At 43.3% G+C, this 21969-nt stretch overlaps 1 protein-coding gene across 2 annotated transcripts in view; it reads right to left on the reverse strand.

The window, feature by feature from the left end:
• Positions 1-21969, reverse strand: part of GDNF (glial cell derived neurotrophic factor) — a 27509-nt gene continuing 5540 nt past the window's right edge. For both annotated transcript variants that reach the window (XM_003899594.3, XM_017959498.3), the window contains one exon: positions 1-3460. In XM_003899594.3, the coding sequence (XP_003899643.1) occupies positions 2976-3460 (485 nt within the window). In that variant the 3' untranslated portion in view covers positions 1-2975. The remainder of the gene's footprint in view (positions 3461-21969) is intronic.

Here is a 21969-nt window from a genome sequence, read left to right on the forward strand (position 1 = left end):
TGATAGAAATGAGTTTTTATTTGTAAAAAGTTACAAAATGATATTGTACAAAAATAAAGTCTGTAGAGAACTTTGGTTGTATAACACAAACGACCGAGACAGATCAGAGAAGTCAGAACTTTCAAACAAGTGCACTCCTTACTGTATCAGATGGCGATCGCAATGATAAAGAAAAATCACAAACTTTACCCTTTTGTGGATTTGGTAGAGCAATTTGCTTCCATTAAAACCTGCTTGTGGTGTGTAGGTGATGCTGGGAACGAGCTGTCAACACCCATTGGATACTACAGCTTTTTTTGGGCAGGGACTCTCCATGGGGAGCTGGTGTGGGTGTGGGGCAGTCACTGAGGTTGAAGCCTGGGAACAGTGGCCATTGCACCTGCCAGGGTTCTCTGAATGGGACAGATGCCCCTGGGGCCACATCCAAATTGCACTCCATGAATGACTGGATGGCTGGAGTTTGTCACTGTTTTGAGCAGTCTGAATTCTCAGCAAGATCCCAAGAGAAGGTGAGAGAGAAGGCCTTTCCTCCATTTCCCAGGCAGGCAAGGGGAGCAGAAAAGACAGAGAAGGGCAGAACCGTGAAGAATTTGGGTATTTTCAGGGAAGGGGATGGGATATCTGGTAACTGCTGCTTCTTGTTACTTTGTAAAACTGACATGATTATTTGATGGAGGCCAGTATTTCATTTAATTGCTAAATCTGTCATAGTTTTATGACTAATAGCCATTAAGGTAGTAACAGATTATCTCCTTGATGAAAATCCCTTTTATGAAATGTGCAACAAGCTCTAATATAAGGCCTAGTGTGTCATACGTGTGTTGGCTGCCTGACAAATTCACTATCTAGGGCATGGAGGGGGGTGGCTGTTCCCACCCGATGCTTCCTCCCATTCCAACCTCTTTCTGTTTTTTTTTTTTTTTTGAGACCGGGTACTGCACTGTCACTTAGGCTGGAGTGCAGTGGCATGATCACAACTCACTGCAGCCTCGACCTACTGGACTCAAGTGATCCTCCTTCCTCAGCCCCCTGAGTAGCTGGGACCACAGGCGTGCACCATCACGCCTGGCTAATTTTTAAAGTTTCCGTAGAGACAGGGTCTCCCTATGTTGCCCAAGCTGGTCTCAAACTCCTGGGTTCAAGAGATCCTCCCACCTTGGCTTTCCAAAGTGTTGGGATTATGGGTGTAAGCCGCTGCACTGGCCCTGATCACCTTCATTTAAAGGCAGCACACTCTTAAGTATGAGGCTCTGTGTGTGGCTGTGGCTGGCCCAGACGTGGCTTCCTCAGCACCCTTCTCAGCCATCTGCTCCCCAGGGAACTGTCAGGTGTTTAGGTATATAGCAGCAGCAGCTGTTGATCCCTCGGTGACAGCCCAGGAGTTGTACAGGACCTGGTAGACCCTACCTCTAGAAGGCCCCTGTGTCTCCCATGCTGCACTGGGCAGCCGGCATATTCTCGGGAGGGCTGTGGGTGAGCAGGGATGGAGGGAGTCTGTAAAATGGTAGCTACCTGATAGCATTGTTGACATTACTTTTAGGTCAATATTAAATCCAGGACTACCTGTTAAAAGGAACTGAACCTTTTCTATATATGGTTATGCATAGTATAGCTAGGTATACATGGAGGGGACTAAGAGCTTAAATACAACAGGAAGTGGAGCCCACAACATTTCTGTTCAGCGATGGAGCAAGGAAGAAATAAAATCAAGCGCCGGTGGTCTCTGCACGCTGCTCCAGGAAAGGGGGCTTGCCTGAGACGCTCCACAAATAAAAATTGGGGAAAATGCTGAAATCTGGGGAAAATTAATGAGACATTTTCTTAAACAGGTAAAGTAAGTGATTTTTGCCTAGCAAAAAACTTTTTAATACTTTGAAAAGCATGGACCCTTGTTCCCAATTCGAATTTCCTTTTGTCACCTTTCTTTACATTTTGCGAGCACATATACTTTGGCACCTTTGAAAAGAAACTTTAATAAATAAGGGAAAAAAGAGAAACTCATTAGTGAACGGTAATAAATAACAATAACTTAAATCTCAATAAATATCTTCTCTATATTTCTGTATCTGAAACAGATGCATTGCATCGAGTAGCTTCTCTGGTCACTGGTGACCACGCATCAATGGAGCTGGGTATGTAACATCTGTCTCTCTGTAAACCAACAGGCCCGAGGTGCTCTCCCTGCCCGGGGGCAGTTGGGGGCCTTCCCCAATTCTCTCCTACAAGAATGCTGGCGAAAACCGTAACTCGTTTCCTGTTTCCAAGGACATAAAGGAAATACCTTCAGGTTTGTGTTTAATCATGAGCACAGCCTTTTTGGTTCCTAGCCAACTTCTTCCCACCCCACACACGATGATGGAAATCCATCACCAACTGTTGGCAAAAATGCTGGTTGTAGTAAACCTCGGGCCTCGACTTTCAAATGCAAAGGTGATTATCTCTTGTATCTTTGCTTTTTTTTTTTTTCCCTCTCCTTTCCAGGGTATGTCTCCACTGAGTGACAGAAAAATAAACCTCTTACTTTCAGCAGTAAAACGTAATGACAAGGAACAACACCAGGATCCCTGTTTCCCTGGTGTCTTCAGACACATGAAAACAAATCACAGGAGATACACTGGTTTGGTTCAAGTGCATCCGCAGCCGCGCCGGTGATCAGTGACAGTGGATCGTATCAGCTGAAACGGTGGCAACAGCCAACCAGGAACATCAGCCCTGAGCTTCTAGTGACATCGGCTGCCATCCTGGAGAATCCAGAGGGCTGTTTTCTCTCTCTCCTGTCCAGTTGTCTGTAGCTCGATCTCCCTCTACCAGGCTCCCATGATGGCTGCCTTCCTCCTCCTCCTCTTCTTCTTCCTCCTCCTCCTCCGCTTCCTTGGTCCTCATCTTCCATTCTGGGCAAACATTTCCTGGGAACCTTGGTCCCTTTCTTTGCACTGTAGCAGGAATGCAATACACAGCAGTCTCTGGAGCCGGAGTCAGATACATCCACACCTTTTAGCGGAATGCTTTCTTAGAATATGGTAAACCAGGTTATCATCTAAAAACGACAGGTCATCATCAAAGGCGGTGGGTCTGCAACATGCCTGCCCTACTTTGTCACTCACCAGCCTTCTATTTCTGGATAAGTTTTTTAATATTTTGTCATATGTTGTCTCAGCTGCATCGCAAGAGCCGCTGCAGTACCTAAAAATCAGTTCCTCCTTGGTTTCGTAGCCCAAACCCAAGTCAGTGACATTTAAATGTATTGCAGTTAAGACACAACCCCGGTTTTTGCCCCTCTGGCCTCTCCGACCTTTTCCTTTGGAATTCTCTGGGTTGGCAGCTGCAGCCTGCCGATTCCGCTCTCTTCTAGGAAGCACTGCCATTTGTTTATCTGGTGACCTTTTCAGTCTTTTAATGGTGGCTTGAATAAAATCCATGACATCATCAAACTGATCAGGATAATCCTCTGGCATATTTGCTGTTCAACAAGAAAAGAGAAAATGGCACATGAGACAAAATGATCGTTTCAAGCCATCTTCAAGATCAAAGTGCCCCCCTAAAGTCAGCAAACATTGGACCCACAGCAAAACTATCAGTTGATTAAGCTACGGGACCATTGTAATCCCCAAGAACAGAGGCAAAAATGCACAGAAGAAAGATGATTTAGTTGGAAGAGGAGACTACCATGGTGGTGACATACTTCCTCGAAGAAAACAAATCCTTAGAAGCGTAGTTTTCATTTGAATAACATCCACCATTTTTAACAAGTCCATACAGAGCTCGCTGTGAGCTGGCCAATCCTCTAGGGGCATTTTTCCTGCCTAGTCACACAACCTAGAGTAGTGGTTCTCAAATGTGAGTGTGCAGGAAAATACCCTGGATATTGACTAGAATGCAGATTCTTGGCCTTACCCTTGAAGACAATGAGTCAGTTGGTCTGGGGAGGGGCCAAGGAATCTGCACTTCTAACAAGCCCCAAGGAATTCTAATGTCAAAGATCCATGCACCAAACTTTGAGAGACACCATCTTACAGGGTGAAAAAAGTGAGGTCTTCCAATATGGCTACCTTTATCTGGAATACTGAGTGCTCTTCCCTGAAACTTGCTTTGATTCTGTGTGGCTGAGTGGGACAAGAACCATTCTGACAGAACAAATGAAGAGCTCAGGAATGCAACTACAGTTTAAAACTTCCTTAAAAATCATTAAGGATCAGGAAAACAATTTACATTTTACTAACAAAGAGACTAATTTACTGCTTCCTTTGAACAGCATGACTTTAACAAAAAAGTCCAGTGATAGAGTAAAATGGCATTTATGTATCAAAGCAATAAATGAAATGAGACGCTGTTTGTGGATAGAAGCAGCCCTGCCCCCAAGGGTGAGGTCCGGCCTCAGCTGCAGGCTGTCACATGGCTCCCACCGTCTGGCTGCAAGCAGGACAAGAGGCTCATTAGGGAGATCACATGGAGGAAGGATGCGGGGACACTAAGATGTCTGAGACCTTTGGTGAAAGTATGAATCAGCAGTTTCTCGGTGCTTTCTGCCGGATTTCAGCGTTTGCTTTGGCAGATCAAGTAAGAAGAGAAAAGTAACTAATGGAACAATGTAATAAATTTCTAAACAGGGGAAATACAATTCAAACACCTATTTCTTAGGTATTAGGCCTTTTACGTCTCCCTCACCTCATTTTTCAGGTTATTTATTATGTTTAGGATTATAAGTGGCTTAAAGAAATATACCACAGAAGAGTTGTCAGCAAGAGTAAATGTTTTTTGCCAAGATTGTGTTAAAGCATAGAAAGATTACATTATGTCTAACCCATGTCAAATTGTTTTGTCATAAACCTAACCTATTTAATTGTTAAAATATCAGGTATCCCTTCCTATAGAACAAAATCTAGCAAAGGCAACTTAACCACGTATGTGTGTAGTGTGTGTGTGTGTGTGTGTGTAATATGTAAAACATACGATATATGACAATGAAGAGACTGGTGACTGGAAGCCATAGAATGCCCGGTTGCTCTCTGAAATTTGGCATTGGCTGGATCGGCTGCACAGAAGTCACAGAGCTGTTTCCACACTGGCTGAAGTCCTGTCACCTCTTGCCTGGATAACTGCAGTGGCCCCTGAACTGGGCTCCCTCATTCTACCCTTACCCACCTTCGATCTATTGTCTACCCAGCCCCCAGAGAGATACTGTAAACGCAGAACATAACCCCCTCTGCTCAAAACCTTCCAATGGCTCTCCATTACTCTTGGAGAAAAAGCCCAAATCCACACTGGCTCTAAAGGCCCTACCTGACCTGGCTGCCCCTCTCCTCCAGCCTTTACTACGTAACTCTGACCTCCTTTCCTGTTTCTCCTCTTCCTCCCTCCCATCTAGCTACCCTGGCTTCCTTACCATTCCCCAAACACGGGGCTCAGTGTCAGCACCACTGGCCTTTTGGGCTGGGTCATCTTCATTGTGGGAGACCGTCCTGTGCACTGTACGATGTTTGGCAGCATCCCTGGCCTCCACCCAGCAGAGGCCTGATATGGTTTGGTTGTGTCCCCAGCCAAATCTCATCTTGAATTTTAGCTCCCATAATCCCCACATGTCATGGGAGGGGGCCTGGTGGGAGGTAATTGAATCGTGGGGGCAGGTTTTTCCTGTGCTATTCTGGTACTAGTCAATAAGTCTCATGAGATTTGATGGTCTTATGAAGTGCAGTTCCCCTGCCTGCCCATGCTTTCTTGCCTGCTGCCATGTGAAAATGTGACTTTGCTCCTCCTTTGCCTTCTGCCATGACTGTGAGGCCTCCCCAGCCATGTGGAACTGTAAGTCCATTAAATCTCTTTCCTTTATAAATTACCCAGTCTCAGGTATTTCTTCATAGCAGTAAGAAAATGGACTAAAACAAGGCCTGTAGCATCCCCCATCCTAGTCATGACAGATCAAGGTCATGACTGGATATTGCAAATGTCCCCTAGGGGCAACACCATCCCTTGAGAACTACAGCTCAAACAGTCAGGAACTCAGGGCCTTTGTGCTGGCTGTCCCCTCTCCACCTGGTCCCTTGGCCTATAGAGCAATTTGTATTTTACCTGCAATATACGTAGGCAAAGAATATCAGATTACATGTCTCCCACCCTGTGGCCACTCCCACATCTCCTTCAAGTCTTTGCTCAAATGTCACTGTCCATGAGTCCCACCTGACCTCCCTGTTTAAAATAAGATTCCTCCCCAACCCCTAATCCAGGTACCCCTGCCCTGTGCCTCCCCCTCCACCATAATTCTAGATACATTCTAACACACCATCTAACTGATTTCTTAGGGTTGTTATTTATAGTCTGTCTTCTCTAAAAGAATGTCAACTCCAAGAGGCAGGAACTCTGTCCTGCTTATTCACTGATGGATCTCCAGGTGCTTGAGTAGGCTGTGGAGGCCTACGGTAACTGCTGGCTGAATGAGTCGGGTCATTTTACTAGGGGGAAAGAGAGTTCTTAATTTTTCAAGGGGACACTGGGACTTCAGCTGAAAACTGCATCATTATGAAATGAAATGCTCCAAAATAAACAGCCCACATTATTCAGGAAAGCCACTCTGCCATGAGTGGCACAGTCATTGCCCACCAGAGAGCTCCAAACTGCCTTTCCTCTGCAGCTTTCTGCAGCTTCGCAGCAGCATTAATTATCAGCGCCCACCTCCCCTGGGTCTCCCAAAGCTCTCTGCTCCCTGAGTAATGCTTTCTTAAGGGGGCCCAGGAGAGCGCTCTTTTCTTTCTCTCTTTCCCTCTTTCCCTCTTTTCCTCTTTCTCCTTCCTTCCTTCCTTCCTTCCTTCCTTCCTTCCTTCCTTCCTTCCTTCCTTCCTTCCTTCCTTCCTTCCTTCCTTCTTTCCTTCCTTCCCTCCCTCCCTTCTTTCTCTCTCTCTCTCTCTCTCTCTCTCTCTCTCTCTTTCTCTCTTTCTCTCTTTCTTTCTTTCTTTCTTTCTTTCTTTCTTTCTGACAGAGTTTTGCTCCTGTTGCCCAGGCTGGAGTGCAATGGCATGGTCTTGGCTCACTGCAACCTCCAATTCCTGGGTTCAGGCAATTCTCCTGCCTTGGCCTCCCACGTAGCTGCAATTACAGGTGCCCACCACCACACCTGGCTAATTTTTGTATGTTTAATAGAGATGGGATTTCACCATGTTGGCCAGGCTGGTCTTGAACTCCTGACCTCAGGTGATTCATCCACCTCAGCCTCCCAAAATGCTGGGATTACAGGTGTGAGCCACTGCGCCCGGCCAAGAGTGCTCTTAATTTGTCCTTTCCTTTGTACTGCTTTCTCACTGAACTTCCTTTAGGAAGTGTTCTTTCAAAAGAAAAGAAAACAAAACAACAACTTTAAATCACTTTGACAGAAACAATTGACTTTTTTTTTTTTTTTTTTTAAATGAGCTGTTTTAGCTATTGGTGATTTCTTTCAACAATAAGCTAGTAAAGAGGAAATAAATACAGATGTGCCCAGTTTAAAAAAAAAAACATGCTTCTATATAAATTGGAACTTATAAAACAGATATATTAGGAGTGACTAATCAAAATACAGAAGAGTCTTCAAATTAAAAAAAAAGAGACTCTGTTTTACAAAAGGACTCACATTATAGGCTCTATTCAAGAATTCTAAATAGGTCATTAACATTAATTTAGGAACCTGGGCATATAGAAAGTTAAGTTCAATTAACAATTAACTGAAGATTAATCAGAAATGAGGGTAAAACATTACTAAAATTTTAATATAAGCTAATGGGAAAACATTAGAGTCACAGAAGTTAAAATTATGCTGGTTTAGAGACTCATTAATCTATATGTTACATAATTTGTATTACTAGAGTTATAGTAATAAGAATTTGAAGCAGCGCTTATAGTGTTTTTTCTTAGCCCTCGATACTTGGAAGATCTTGAAAAACATTTTTCCTCCTTTTTTAAGATATTTTGATTGCATGGCTTTGTCACAGGCTTTGTTTGCCAGGTAAAATACAGAAAGCCTGATTTGAATTTCAGGTAAAGAGTGAATACACGTCATAGCAAATTTGTCCAAACCCATGGTATGTACAGCACCAAGAGTGAACCACAATGTCAACTATGGACTTTGAGAGATATTGATGTGTCAATGTAGGTTTATCAGTTATAATAAATGTACCATTCTGGTGGGAGATGTTGACAGTGGAGGAGGCTATGCATGTGTAGGGGTAGGGAGTATATGGGAACTCTCCGCCTTCCTTTCAATTTTGCTGTGAACCTAAAACTGTTCTAAAAAATAAAGTCTATTATTTATTTTTTTAAACAAAAGGCTTCCTGGCATGTGGCTAATGAAAACTCCTTCCTTTGATGGAAAGTCTCCTTCACACTTTGTTGCTAATGTGGAAATATTATTTAAGCCCCAAGTTCAGGCCATAGGCAACTCTTATTAAGCTGAAGTTTGGTTTTCCTTCATATTCATGAAAAATAGAACAAACAACAAATATTTATGCTGAAAAATTTACATGGATATGAATTCTGGAAGCCAGGAAAGGGCAACATTGTATTTTTCAAACCACAGGGCAAATAGGCCTGCCTGTTCCGACTAAATGAGTTCATTCTTAGAGCCAGCCTCAATTTATTGATGCAAGGCACTTGGGGACATTAGGAGCCATACTCCTCTGCAGAGGGTGCTGGGCAGCCTCACTGAGCCTGTCCTTAACTCTTCTGCAGAGGCCTCTCACCCAGCCCAGACAAGAAACTCCTGGTGATAAGCTGAGATGCCCACAGCTGCCTCTATTTTCCAGGAATTCACTGAGCTGAGGGAAAAGAAGAGGAGACTGAGTTTGGATTCATTCCCTAAATTAAGACTTACTGGCGCATCTCTGTCTTCATCCTATAAAAGCCGTGGCAGAATGTCAGATACGCAAATGACCCTCATTTATTAACTTTAATTGTGAGATACTTGCAAACCACAAAAGAGGAGCATCATTAAAAAAAACAATAGGTCATATCTTTGCTCATTTCCCAGACCTGCTTGGAGGATATATCTTGGAAAACATGTCCATCTAAAAGAGGAAGTTTTTGGAAATCCAAAATGCTCAAATGCATTTAAGCTATCCTTCAGAGTGCAACCAAATATTTTGGTATTATTCTATTGAAAATATTTTAATTTTGATGTGTTCTTTGTATAAATAGTGTTACTTAAACAAATGAAACCTTGTACTGGGGCACCACTCTGGGAACAAACAGTTCATTGCAAGGACTTTGCTGCCCTCGATTGTGGGGGAAAAAATAGTAATGCCACCTCAGGAACAAAGGACTGAGATAGTGACTATTTTGTAAAGTCAACTGAGTTTTAATAGGAACAAGGCTGAGGGCTCCAAGTCCTCCCTGTAATAGCTGAACTCAAAATTACATAATCTAAAACATTACATTGGTTAAGCTGGCAATAGTGGACAAAGTCTTTTCCTAAAATGCCATATTTGTCTAAAAACAGTACAGGTTAACCATATTTTAATCAAAGGGTCATTTTAATACTTGTAGCTGGTTGTCCCCTCCTCAGCTTGGCCAGGCAGGGAGTCTAAGCTGACTTTCATTCTAAGTCATCCTAAGTCCCCAACCTGTGGGCCGGAGAGGGAGGTGGCACAAAGTTGTCTATGAGGGACAAAGTGGTGAGGACACAACTCCTTATCCAGAGGGTGGAGGGAAGGTCTTTGAGGCTCAGAGGGACCCAGGAGAGAGGGGGCTTGACCTCAGTACCCACAGTGGTCCTGTCCAGGAGGAGAGGTCTTCCAAGGCCAGGCTTGAGATCTGCAGGAGCCGGGCTTGGCTGATGCAGGGGCCCCAGAGAGAAGGCTCAGGGGTTTCTTGCTGGGGGGAGAACAGCCTTGCCACTTCACTATAAAGTGTCCAGCTTCTGTGCCTGGAAGGGTGAGGGCTAAAGAGGCTCATAGGGGTGAGCTGCTGCCTGAGCCAAGGCCACACAAGTGAGAGATACATCAGGAACCAGTGCCAGATGGTAGGGCCCAGTTTTGGGATGGGGCAGGAAGCTGAGGATGAGGCCATAGGATGCTGCACCTGTGGCTGTCGAGGTGCAGTGCCATACATCCTGACATGTAGAGCTTCCTATGAAAGGCTGTCTTCAGACAGGAGGAAAATGGAAAACTCCCTAATCGTGGGAGACATTGAATCTGGTATTCTTTGCCTACCTATATTGCAGGTAAGATGCAAATTGCTCTACAGGCCAAGCGTCTGAAAAATATAGAGATCTCTCTCTGCCTATAAACACATACACATACACACGCATGCATACATATGTGTCTACACACAGAGACACACACATACATATATGAAAAGAAAAGATCAACTTAAAATTGATATAACTTCTCAAGAAGAGTCCCAACAAATGTCATTGTTTTGGAATAAGTTATTTTTGTCTTTCTATATGATACAAACATGATTTTCTTTCACTAATATTGGAATATCATTACAAGAATTACATGGCTGAGTTTAACCTTAAAACTTCTTGCATTATAAAATTTCATCAGGCTATAACTTAGATAAGGGCTTCCTTGAAGCACTTAAAAAACATTACCAATATAAAGGTGGAATACTGCCTACTTTCACACAACATTAACTTTAAACCTGACAACCTCCCTTGAAGGCTAAATTGAATACTATCTCCACTTTACAGCTCGGGAAGCTGAGGCTCAGAGAAGACAAATATTTGGTGAAGGCCACAGGACTAACAAATGTGGACTTGGTGGTTCAGTTTCAAAGTTCAAACTTATTATCTTTTCATTTTAAAGTAAAAACTCTACTATCACTGAGCACTTCAAGTCTTGTGGCAGATGGGAATTTACTCTGAGACAAGAGCAAGACATGCTGGTTTCACCTGTACACATTTACCAAAGTCAGCACAGGAGGTGAGAAACACACTTTCTGTTGAAAAATTCAGTATGAACGCTAAGTAGATCCTAACGTTAGGCTGCCATGGGCCACAGAATACAGTAAATTGTCTCCAAAAAAGGAAAAGCCATGCCACTCAGGGGCATCTCTCCCACGTCCTGGTTCTTGCATATTATGCTAAGGCAGCTCTGGCGATTTCCCAGTTAAAACCGGAAAAGCCGCAGCCAGCACGGCAGCAGATCCAGACAGAGAGGCCCCATCTCCGGAAGCTCCTCCAACTCACGCTGGCACCAAATGACCAGGCTCTTGCTGCAGAGCTGGAGAGAACAGAGGCCCGGATTCCAGTCCCGGGTCAGTCCCTGACCAGCCGCGTGACCTTGGAAGAGTCGCTTAACCCTTCTGAGGTCAACTCAATGCTCTCTGGGGCCCTTTCCAGCTCCACAGTGCTAAAGTGTGGAGAGTCTAAGTCTTGGCTGGAACACGCGGCCAGACACGGGTTTTTCAGTCACCTCTGCCAGGGAGAAGACCACCTCTGGCTGACACTCCAGCAGCGTTCAGCTCAGCCAGTACCCTCGGGGCCCCAGGAAACCCCACAGGTGGTATTTCAGAACTCTGCAGTGCTCGACCTCTTCTACCTCTTGGCTCAATGTCTCGGCTACATTTGAAATGATCGTCATCAATCTTCTCTTAAATCATCAAGTCATCTTCCTGTGCCCTATTTAAGAGAGGTAGAAGATGTGTAGAAAGGACCCTGTATCTGCATCTGAAAGCATCCAGATTCTACTGCGAGGCATTCTTAAACGTCAGTTTCCATCTGTAAAAATACAGATGGGCCCCCTGACCCCTGAGAGGACACACTACAGCCACACGCTACAACTCCTTCAGTCCCCATCACCCAAAAGTCAAACACTCAAATAACCATTTTCTTCGAACCCCAGTTTTATTCATTTCTGTTTTTGCCGCTTCAAGTATGCTTAGGTCATGCCCGGCTTATGACTCCAAGGCTAGAATTGCCCACTGCAAGTGGCACAAAATGGATCAGGAGAGCCAGTCAGCTTGTCCTTGAAGCTGACCTATGGGCTGTCAACTCTTGTTCTTATTTGACCTTCAGGAACCTCTAAAATGTGCAGCCCATGAGAATGGACTCTAACTGTGAGTTCACGAGAATGTTCCAGTTCTCTGAAAAACTTCTGTAAAGTTTTGTCATCTGCTCCTATTTCAAAGTGATGTCTTTGCCACTTATTTGAACTACTTTTTTAAAAAGGCCCATAGATCAGTAAGCACTGAATGCTGATGCATCTTACATTATGTAATGACCTTCCGTGCTTTCCTATTTTGGACACGGAATTCATCTAGTGTTTGATAGACCGTCCTGATCATAGGCTGCTGTTGGGTTAACTTTCAGGAGTGTCCACAGCATCTATTTTCCTGAAAACAATTACCAGCTGAGGCAATTTACTAAGTCATTGTGACCATTTCCAGAGCTACCAGTGCATTCTCTTCAGGACCAGTGGTTTGTTGACGGAAAGGCATGACATCAGTTTATTTGAAAAGTATTTGCGTTGTAAAAACACCAGTGTTTTGTTGTTTTAAGAAAGCATTTCTGGATTCTCTCAAGGCAGAAGAAAAAGACCAACCAGAATGCAAAACACCTTAGAATATAGAAAAAGGAGCTGTACTTTGAAAAGCCACTTTGCCCATCAAAATGTCGTCTTATTTACCATCTCCACCCGCTTTGAATGACACTGCACATACCACTTGTACTATATCCTAAACTGTTATCCTACAACTCAACTAAGAAAATTTGTAACAAATGGACTGAAAATTACTCCATGAATATAAACAGCCAGAAAACCCCACTCAGGGAGAGACAGACAGTAAATTCCTTTGTTACTCAGGTTCTGATCACCTTGCTCTGGTTTCTATGTATGTGGTCCATGCTTTTATTATAGTTATGCTAATAATTTTACAGTAATACAGCATGGTGGCCCTGGGTGGAAAGTGTCCGTTCTTCAGCTTTTAAGTCAGGAAAACACCCAACAGGGTGTTCATTTGTTAGCTAATCCGTGAACACCTGGTGTGAGCTAAAAGCACTCCAGAGTCAGTAATAAACACCCTAAGCTAATGAGCACACACCAGGAGCTCTGCTACTGCCCTTATAAAAAACTTAATGGGGAAGGGTGAGAAAGTTACCCAGTAAAATTAAGTGCACAAAAAGCCACTAGGGCAAATCATGCCTGTGGTGTTCTCAGAGGCAGGGGGTTGTGGGGGTGGTGGAGTCTCTCCTTTCTTCTTTCAGCGAAGCCCTGCCCCCAGCCTGAGAGGCTGCACGACCCTGCAGGATTCTGCCCTCAGCGTCCCTCAGCTCTTCCCAGGGGACCCACTGAGCAGTGGGTAAAAGGTCTGTAAGGGTCTCAGTGATTTGAACAAGAAGGAGGGACTAAGAGAAGATGAAAGAAATCTTCTTTATCATTTGAATTTGTTTGGTAGATTCCTGTGGTCAGATACAAGGAGGGAATTTCTACCCCCAGCAAGTGAATTTACGGGAATCTCAAAGACTCTTCAGGTAATGAGATATGGTTATCATTCTAAAACAACTTTATCTGCTAAACCCATTCCCTGATTTTTTTTCCTTGATGACTTTTTGATGCAGTCAGAAGAGTGACATCTGGGTGTCAGGAAGTGATCTTGTGCAGTGGTGACAAGTGTGAGTGCTGGACTCAGGCTGCCCTGTGTCCAGACCCTGGCTAAGTTGCTAACCCTGTAAGTCTCAATTTCCCCGTCTTTCAAATGGGGCTAGTCACAACTTTACCTTCAGGTCAAAATTAATGTGATAACATAAGAAAAGATTTCAGCTCAGTTCCTGGTCCACAGAAAGTATTTCACAAATGGTGCCTCATGTAGGCCAATATGGTTGCTGCATCTGGGACCTTCCTTCAGCAATATTTGCACAGAAGGCAGCAGCGCAAAGCCAACTCTGCGGTCTCTAGACAAAGCGAGATTGCCCAACAGGGGATCCAGACACTGGTCCCTACTTAGTCTAGCATATTCTACAGAGGAGAGACCTCTGTGCAGGGCCTGGAGCCCCTGGCATGGTGGGTTGTGGGCAGAAGCCACAGGCCTGTCTTGGGAGGCTGTGCAAGCTCTTCTGTGCTCCTCAAAATGCCTGACAACTAAACACGCAAATGTCAGCTGACCCCGGAGCCCATGAGGGATATCTTTGTGTCCACTATGGCTTAGAGCGGTGTCTTCAAACTGAGGCACTTGGCCCTCTGGGGGCACATGAAGACTGTCTGCAGTGCCTATGGGTGGTTGAAAGGGAATCCGTGTCCATTTCCTCAATTTCCACACGCGCCGTGTCCTAAAACGTCTGGTCTGCCTGCGGATGCTCCTGCTGTGGTTCTCCTTGCCCATGTCCCCTTTTCCAATCCCCCTTTGTCCTTACTGAGAGATGGTGTGCTTCTCACCCATCTCGCCATTCTATTGTGGGGCCTGTCCCGGGGATAAACACCTTCAGGTGCCATACAAAGGCATTCATGCATGAATGGCTCCTTGGGACACACTGATATTGGGTGCCTCCTGATGTGAGGACGCAGCGCCATGAATATGATATTCCAAGGATATTTACCTAATCATGCGGAAATAATCAGACAGATCCAAACTGAAGGGCAGTCTGGGAAACAGCTGGCAAAAGAGCCCAGAGTTTTCATAAATGTCAATGTCATGTAGAAAAAAAGACTCGTGAATCATTTTAGATTAAAGAAGTATAAAGATACCAGACAGTCAAATGCAATTTATGGTCCTGGGTTTTTTTTTTTTTTTTTTTTTAAAAACAAAACATAAAGGATGTAATTGCTACAAGTGGGGACATATGAAGGCGGACTATCTATTGGATAACAGTATTATATCCATATTAAATTTCCTGAGACTGATAACTGAATTGTGGCTATCTAAGATATTGTCCTTGTTCTTAGAAGGTACATACTGAAATATTTAACATTCTGATGTTTGCAACAAATTCTCAAATGGTTCAGAAAAAAACGAGGCAAAATGCTAAAAAAGAGGTTAATCTTATTGAAGGGTGTATGGGTGTTCATTGTACTACAACCACTTCCAAAGGGAGATAACTTTGTGAATAAACCAAGAAATCCTGAAGCAAGCTGCTCCATATTTCCTCCTGGTCAGGCCCCCTGGGAAGCCTCAGTGCTTTCTCTGCTTGTCTGACTGTTCACCTATCCATCTCTTTACCTTACAATTGGGATCCAGAAGTGTGACAGTTGTCATGGGGTGTATGTTAACATGTACATTTGAATTGAAAATGAAGTCAGACCTTTCCTGACCAAAAAGCCAATTGATTTGGGCTGATTAGTTTGACCGTTTTCCATGAACTGAATAAGCTACATATACAGGTGCAAAGTTTTGCCAAAAGAATATTTAAAGCATATATTCAGTTCCTGAAAGGGCTAGAAATGACATCTAGTATAACTATTTAAACCTATGATGAAAAATTTTAGAAAGCTTCAAAGTAGGTAATCGTTTTTCAACATTCTTATTTGCAGGTTTGCAGGCAAAAAAATTGCTGGCAAAAACATATTGTTTTAAAGCCATGCTTTTCTGCTTCAATTATGTTATTAAAGTTATGCAAAAGTGGGTTTTGCCTCTACTGAGCTAACCAGTTGTTTCCCAGTGGTGACCTAAGTCTACTTACGCATACTCCTGTTACCACTGAGGCCGTCGCTCTGGCACTTGTGCGGTCACACTAGGTTCCCATGTGGATGCCATCCCCTCGCTGGGCAGAATGGGAGTGATCTAAGAACTAGAGTCTCCCACAAGGCTTCCCGAATGCTGTCTGCCTACCAAGCACTTGAGGAGACCTTGCTTTGTTGCAAAGAGTTAGGGAGCCTTCTCTCATTGCAAAAAGCATCAATATTATAGGAATACTTAGATAAATTCATGTTTCTCTTCTTAAAACATCCTGATCTGGACTTTGAAGTAGTCATTAGTAATACACGCTTAAGCCTACCACAGCCCAAATGGAAATTTTAAAAGGGCCTAAAGGAAATTTGATAGTCTCTGCTTTTCCTTTCTCTTTGCTTGCTTAATTTTCCTGAAAATCTGTGTTTCAGGGTTAGTGAGTGCATTTTTAAGCAAGCCAAATGTCTGTATTTTCTTAATCCACTAATATGCACACACAGTCTGTGTAAAGTCAAGAAATATTGGCTTTCGGACCAAAACGCTGAAGTTTAAATTCTGGTTTCACCACTTACTAGGTTTGTGACCTGGAACAACGCTCTAGGTCTCCTTTCTTCACCTGTACAATGGGGATAATAATATCTCCTCTTGTACTGTAGAGCTCAGACTTACTTGATTTCAGGACAAGAACTGTGTTCATGTTCATCATGTGGATAGTTAAAAGGCGCTAGGTCATTAACTTTTATATTAAGTGTTTATTTGCAGCTATTCACTTACTTGGGGCTAGTAGTTTGATTCAATTGTGCCTATGTCTAGAACATTTTAAAAAATAAGAGCACAATACCTCAAAATGAAAGACATGCTTATGGCATAGGCCCCACTCAAAAGCAGTCTGGGTATTTAGGTAACTTCTGCTGCAAGACAGCTTTGAAGCAATACCCCCCTCTGCAGTCACCTGCCTGCCCCATGGGTGCCTCACTGCTATCAAAAACAGAGCAAATACCTTTTCCTGAATTTTATAGCGTCACACGATCTGCGATCACCTATCAAGACATCTTCAATTTCCCACCACTTCTTATACCTCTTTCTAGAACTTGGAGACTGGTCTGTCCTCCTCCTTGTTCCACTGTCCCTACCCCACATCATGGTCACAAATTTTCCCATGCTACTCTCTAGTATGGAAGGTCTCCCTTTCCTTTTCCCTTCCTTTCCCAACACCCATCTTTCAAGTACCAGGTCAAATCCTCCCTCTTCCCTGAAGTCGTCCCTGCTATGATCCCCAAATCCCAGTGAGCTCACTGCTAGGAATTTTTACCACGCATGCGTACAGCTCACCTAAACCCTACACAATAGACATATCTATCTGACTGACATTCTATTCACCCATCCAGCCATCTGCCCATCCACCTAGCAATAGTTTACAACTAGATCACCAGCAACTTTATTTACAAATTTAGCCTTTTTGAGACTGCATGGCACCCAGCACATGAAAGATATTTAGTATTTGTTTCCCGATTGAGCTCAAGTGATTAACTAAAAAACAAGTATTTTAATCAAACGAAGGTGCTATGGGTCACGAGTGCTAAATAAACAAAGAACAAAGAGATGTTAGCAGGGGAAAATATCAGGGAGCTTTAATTTTTATATCTGTTGAAGAAGAACCTGTTGAGTACATTGCTTACGCCCTGGGTCAGCCTAAGATCCTAAGACTGGCGAAATCAATTTAAGCCTTAAATAGATGTCTCTAAACAGCAACAGTTTGAAATAGGTTTCCAGACTGGGACCAGAATGAGAATGTTGGTCTCAGATCTCAAGTAAAGAATCAGTGCCTCCTACAAAAGTCTGATGTGCAATTTTTTGATTCCAAGAGACCCTTCCCAAGTGGCAGAGCGCCTTTCCAGCTTAGGTAGTTACTTTGTTAAAGTATTGTCCAGTCATACAGTACCTAAGCAATAAGACACAATAGATACATGGTGCTTGTTTATTCTAAATTCTATATTTCATAACATTAGGTTTGAAAGCTTAACATTTACCCAGTTTGTTGCACTAGAAGCTTGCTTAGATCTGTAGAGGTGGTCTCACAGTTTACTAAGTTTTTTTGCTAGGGTATGAAACATCTTAAATTAAATATCCAGCTGGGATCATTTACAAAGATACGCTCCATCTCTATACAGGTAGCCTCCAACTCACAACCCTCTTATCACTTACATAGAAACATCCTACCCTACCTTGCCTCCCTCCTTCCCATGAGGGAAGAGGTCTCCCTAACACAACCATGGGAGTTTGGTGAGAAAAATTCCACTGGAAATATGTGGGCTTGGAAACTGGGGAAGCAACAGAGCTGTGAAACCTGGGAAGAGTCAGGGGCAGCTGACCCAGGGGCAGAATCCCAGGCAAGCCTGGCCTGCCTACGTGCTGGCCAACCAATAATAGGGCCCAAAATAGCCTGCCCACAAGGCCTGCATTTCTTTCACTCCCCGTACTCTGTTGTGCTGCTGAAATCCCACTATTTAGAGCAGCATCCTGGCAGATGTCGCAGCGGAAGAAGGGAATTCACTGGGTGCCCAAGGAGGGGCCATTGTAAGTAGGAGGGTGGCAAATGACAACTATGATCCCTATTTATGGAGCAGAGGCTTTACAAAGCAATACCCTCACATCAGCCCATGAGACTGGTTTACTATTATGCCTGTTTTACAGGGGAGAAAACCGAAGCTTAAGGGACGTTAAGTAACAGCTCAATATCTCAGTTAAGTGGCAAGGCTGGGGTCCAAATCCTAGTCTGGTCTGAATGTGTTACCTTGAGCTCTTGCTTGCTGAAACCTCCCTGATTTGTTCTGTGCCCTCCTTTTGCAGATTATAGGACATGGCCCCCAGGGCAGAGACTGTCAGTAATATTGTGAATGACAGTTCAGTTATATTGTGGTTTACATAGGTTTTTGTGGGCTAGCCTGAAAACTTGATAGCTTAATTTAAAAAATTGTTCCCATAGGAAATTTTGTGAACTGCTCTCAAACTGGTAGAATATAATCCCATTATATTATACTAAATTGGGAATTACTTGTGATTACAACTTAACAATGTTCAATGTCATTTTAGTTGGTCTCCAGTTGCACAAAAAATTCAGCCCACCTTACTGGACTGAGGTTCTTTCATGTTAATTTTTTCAAACCACCACACATGGACATTTACTAGAAGGTATGTTCCATGAAGGCAGTGACTTTTGTTTATTAGGTGTATCAAGGTATCCCTAGCACTTAGGACAGTGCCTGGCATAGACAGGCACACATGTAACTATTTGGTGAATGTATATGTGCATTTAGATGCAAATTTTTAAAACCACATGCATTTTATGCTTTTACTTATTAAATACATTTAGAGTTAAGATAGGGAATATGACTATGATGAACTAACCTTCAATAAATTCAAACAACCTTGTGCACCATGGTCTAAGTCATTAGTTCAAGACCTTCCTCCTATACAAAGTATCCTCCCCTTCCCATATAAAGTGCATTTCAGTAGTTTGGGGGAAACACTGTTCCCAGCTTCCGACCTGCCTCCTGTGATCATGGAACTGTGGCACATTATATACGAGTTGCTTTGCCTCTTTAGGTTTCAGGACTAGAGGGGTTTCCTTTCAGCTTGAAAATGCTATGACATTTGCAAGTTTCAACTTGCAGATTCCTCATGCCTGCTCTAATTGCCCTTTGGAAACTGGCAAAAAGCAAAATACTGGCAAAAAGCAAAATAAACGAACAAAGACAGCCAAAGAGAAAAGTCTTGGGTAGCCCAAAAGTCAAATCACAAGTCCTTGAGTTTAGACAGGCTAGAAGTTGCTACAGGAAGCAGTCCTGGGCCATTTACTTTACAACCAGCCTCTAGGCAAGCCCATTGGCCAATTATGAATTCTATTTGGTTATCTCACACTGAGGTCATACTAGGAATAGAATTCTGGATGTTTTATTTACATTGGAACCAGCAGAACACATGCAATCTCAAAGGTGAGTGTGCAAACTATATATCCTGGTCCTCCTGTGAAAAGCACAGGATGACTGTTAATGTGGCATGAAAGCTCTTTTGCTCAATCATTAAGTTACAAGTATTTGGATGGAACTAGAGGAATCAGAATTTATGATACTTTCTATTTTTAAATGAAATGTGGTGACTTAATGTTTTTCTACATAAGCCTTAACCAGTTGCACCCTGTACAGTGCAGGATATAAATGTCAGCACTGTGACAGGGGCGTGTTGACACTGGTTCAGTGTTCAAAGTCTGCATACTGTCATTATTTTGCCTTCCCTGCACTGACAGCTTGCTACTGAATCAAACATACCTGGAAAGAAGTCAATTTGGCTTAGAATGCAGCTCAGTTTCTCTTTGGGAATGTTTCTTTTTCAGGTTTCCTCTAGGATCGACTAGGTCTTGTCATAGACAAAACACAATGGGGTGTGTTCTGCTGTTCAAATATAAATAGAGTAGTGAGAATCTTGTTCACTGATGGCATAGTATCAATTTTGGAAAAGGGAAGCAATCCTTCTTCCCCACAACATGCCCTCGCCCCCGCAATCTGTGCTAACTCACTTGCTTTGTGACTATTTGTACCTTATATGAGCCAAAGATTTTCTTGGGTATTATCAAGCTGCAGTGGCTCAAGTCTGCTTGCACGTTAGACTCATCTGGGGAACACCTAAAAACTCAGGTGCCTGGGCCGCACCCCAAACCAAGTAAATCAGAATCTCCTGGGGTGAGACCTAGCATCAGTATTCTTTAAAGTTCCCTAGGTGACTCCAATCTCTTCTTAGGAGACTTCCCAAAGGACTTTAGGACAAGCATAAAGGCCAAGGGGCAGATCTTATAGCCACTGGCATTGTGGAGTAGAAAGGCCTCTCTTTATGGTATAGTTACAGACTATTCATTGAGCTCTAAAGTAACTTGCCCGAAAGTCACAGAGTTAGTTGAAAGCAGAGCCAGGAGCCCGAGCCAGAATTAAATGAACCTAGTTAAACAGGGCACTAATAAGGCAATTAAACCTCCATGAATTAATCAGCTTTGTAATCAGGCACAGTCGTTTTTCTCTTGGCAATGTCTGGGTTAGAGAACTATTATCTGCCATTATGTCCCTGTCCCTCTCGTCTAGACCATTTCAGTGAATGAATAGCCAGTTTTGGAAGACCTGGCACTAAGGGGCATTTTTAAGTTTCTGTTGGAGGAACATTTATATACACTAAATTTGTGATGGAAATAAAAGCCTCTAAAGTAGGTTTATACAGCTAATTGATAGACACTCTTGGAACAGGTACTTTAGTTTCAAAGGATTAACCATGCTCCCTAACTTACTTTTGAAGTCTTAATTTGCCTTTAAAAAAAATCCACTTTCTGTCTTTCTTGGGACTTGTGGAAGAGGTGCTTTTGTTGCTATAATTAAGCATAAAATAAACATATTGCATTTACTGGGTTGTTTCCTAGCCAAGGCCACTGGCTTTGGCGGACTCAGCGCACAGCTGACTATTGCGGGACTACTACTGTGGTTATGACCATAGTAAGTTTCAAGCGCAAAGTAACTAGAGGGATAATTCTGGGGGTGGGGTTAGGGAGGGAAGAGTAGCCAGGGTGGTATCCTAGTTACATACAGCGCATTCCTGCTTTATTTTGGGGTTGTGTGAAATTTTCTATTGCTACCTTTGTTGACATTATGCCTCTGCAATAGCCTCTATCATGTGTAATGTAGCATCTCTCACTTCATGCAACAAGCTTCTGAGGAGGGAGGGAAAAGGAGATCACATCACAGCCGATACGCTCTAATTGACTTGCTTCTAAAACATGTTAACTTTTGAGAGGTAAATCACAGACTTATTTTCTAATAAGAATAACCTGGGTTTTTTTTTTCTCAAGAGTTAGCATTGTCACACGTGGAGGGAGCTACAGTCTTTGTCCCTAGTCCCAGCCAGCACTATTTATGGTTAAGTCTTTCTAGAACCGGAACTTTACAGAACAGAGGAACTCTTCTGAACAGATTTGACATTACCCAGACGCTTGTTCTGGAAACGGAGGCCCTTCTGTGTTTTCTCTGCCTCTGGCTTGCTTTTGTGAAAAGTCGGCCTCTCGCCTTGCAGGCGCGGTTTAGGATGAAAGTGCAATAGTTTTCAGAATTAAGCACAGCCAGGCACAGTCACACAGATAAAGGGCTTTAGAATAAAAGAAAAACTGGGAGTGTGTATAGATGAGGAAACAGAAAAGGGGACAGCTGTGTGTGTCGTTTCTGAGGTGGTGGTGCTAGTGGGGAGCATATTTGCTCATCAGAATGTTAAAGGAGCAGCATAAAAATTCCATCCCCTCTGTGCTGGGCAAACCAGCGCGTGTCACTTTCAGGCAAGGCGTGTGGGAAACAGTGGGCAGCCAGGCACCCCTGG

Source organism: Papio anubis, chromosome 5, assembly GCF_008728515.1.
Source record: "Papio anubis isolate 15944 chromosome 5, Panubis1.0, whole genome shotgun sequence".
Classification (NCBI taxonomy): domain Eukaryota; kingdom Metazoa; phylum Chordata; class Mammalia; order Primates; family Cercopithecidae; genus Papio; species Papio anubis.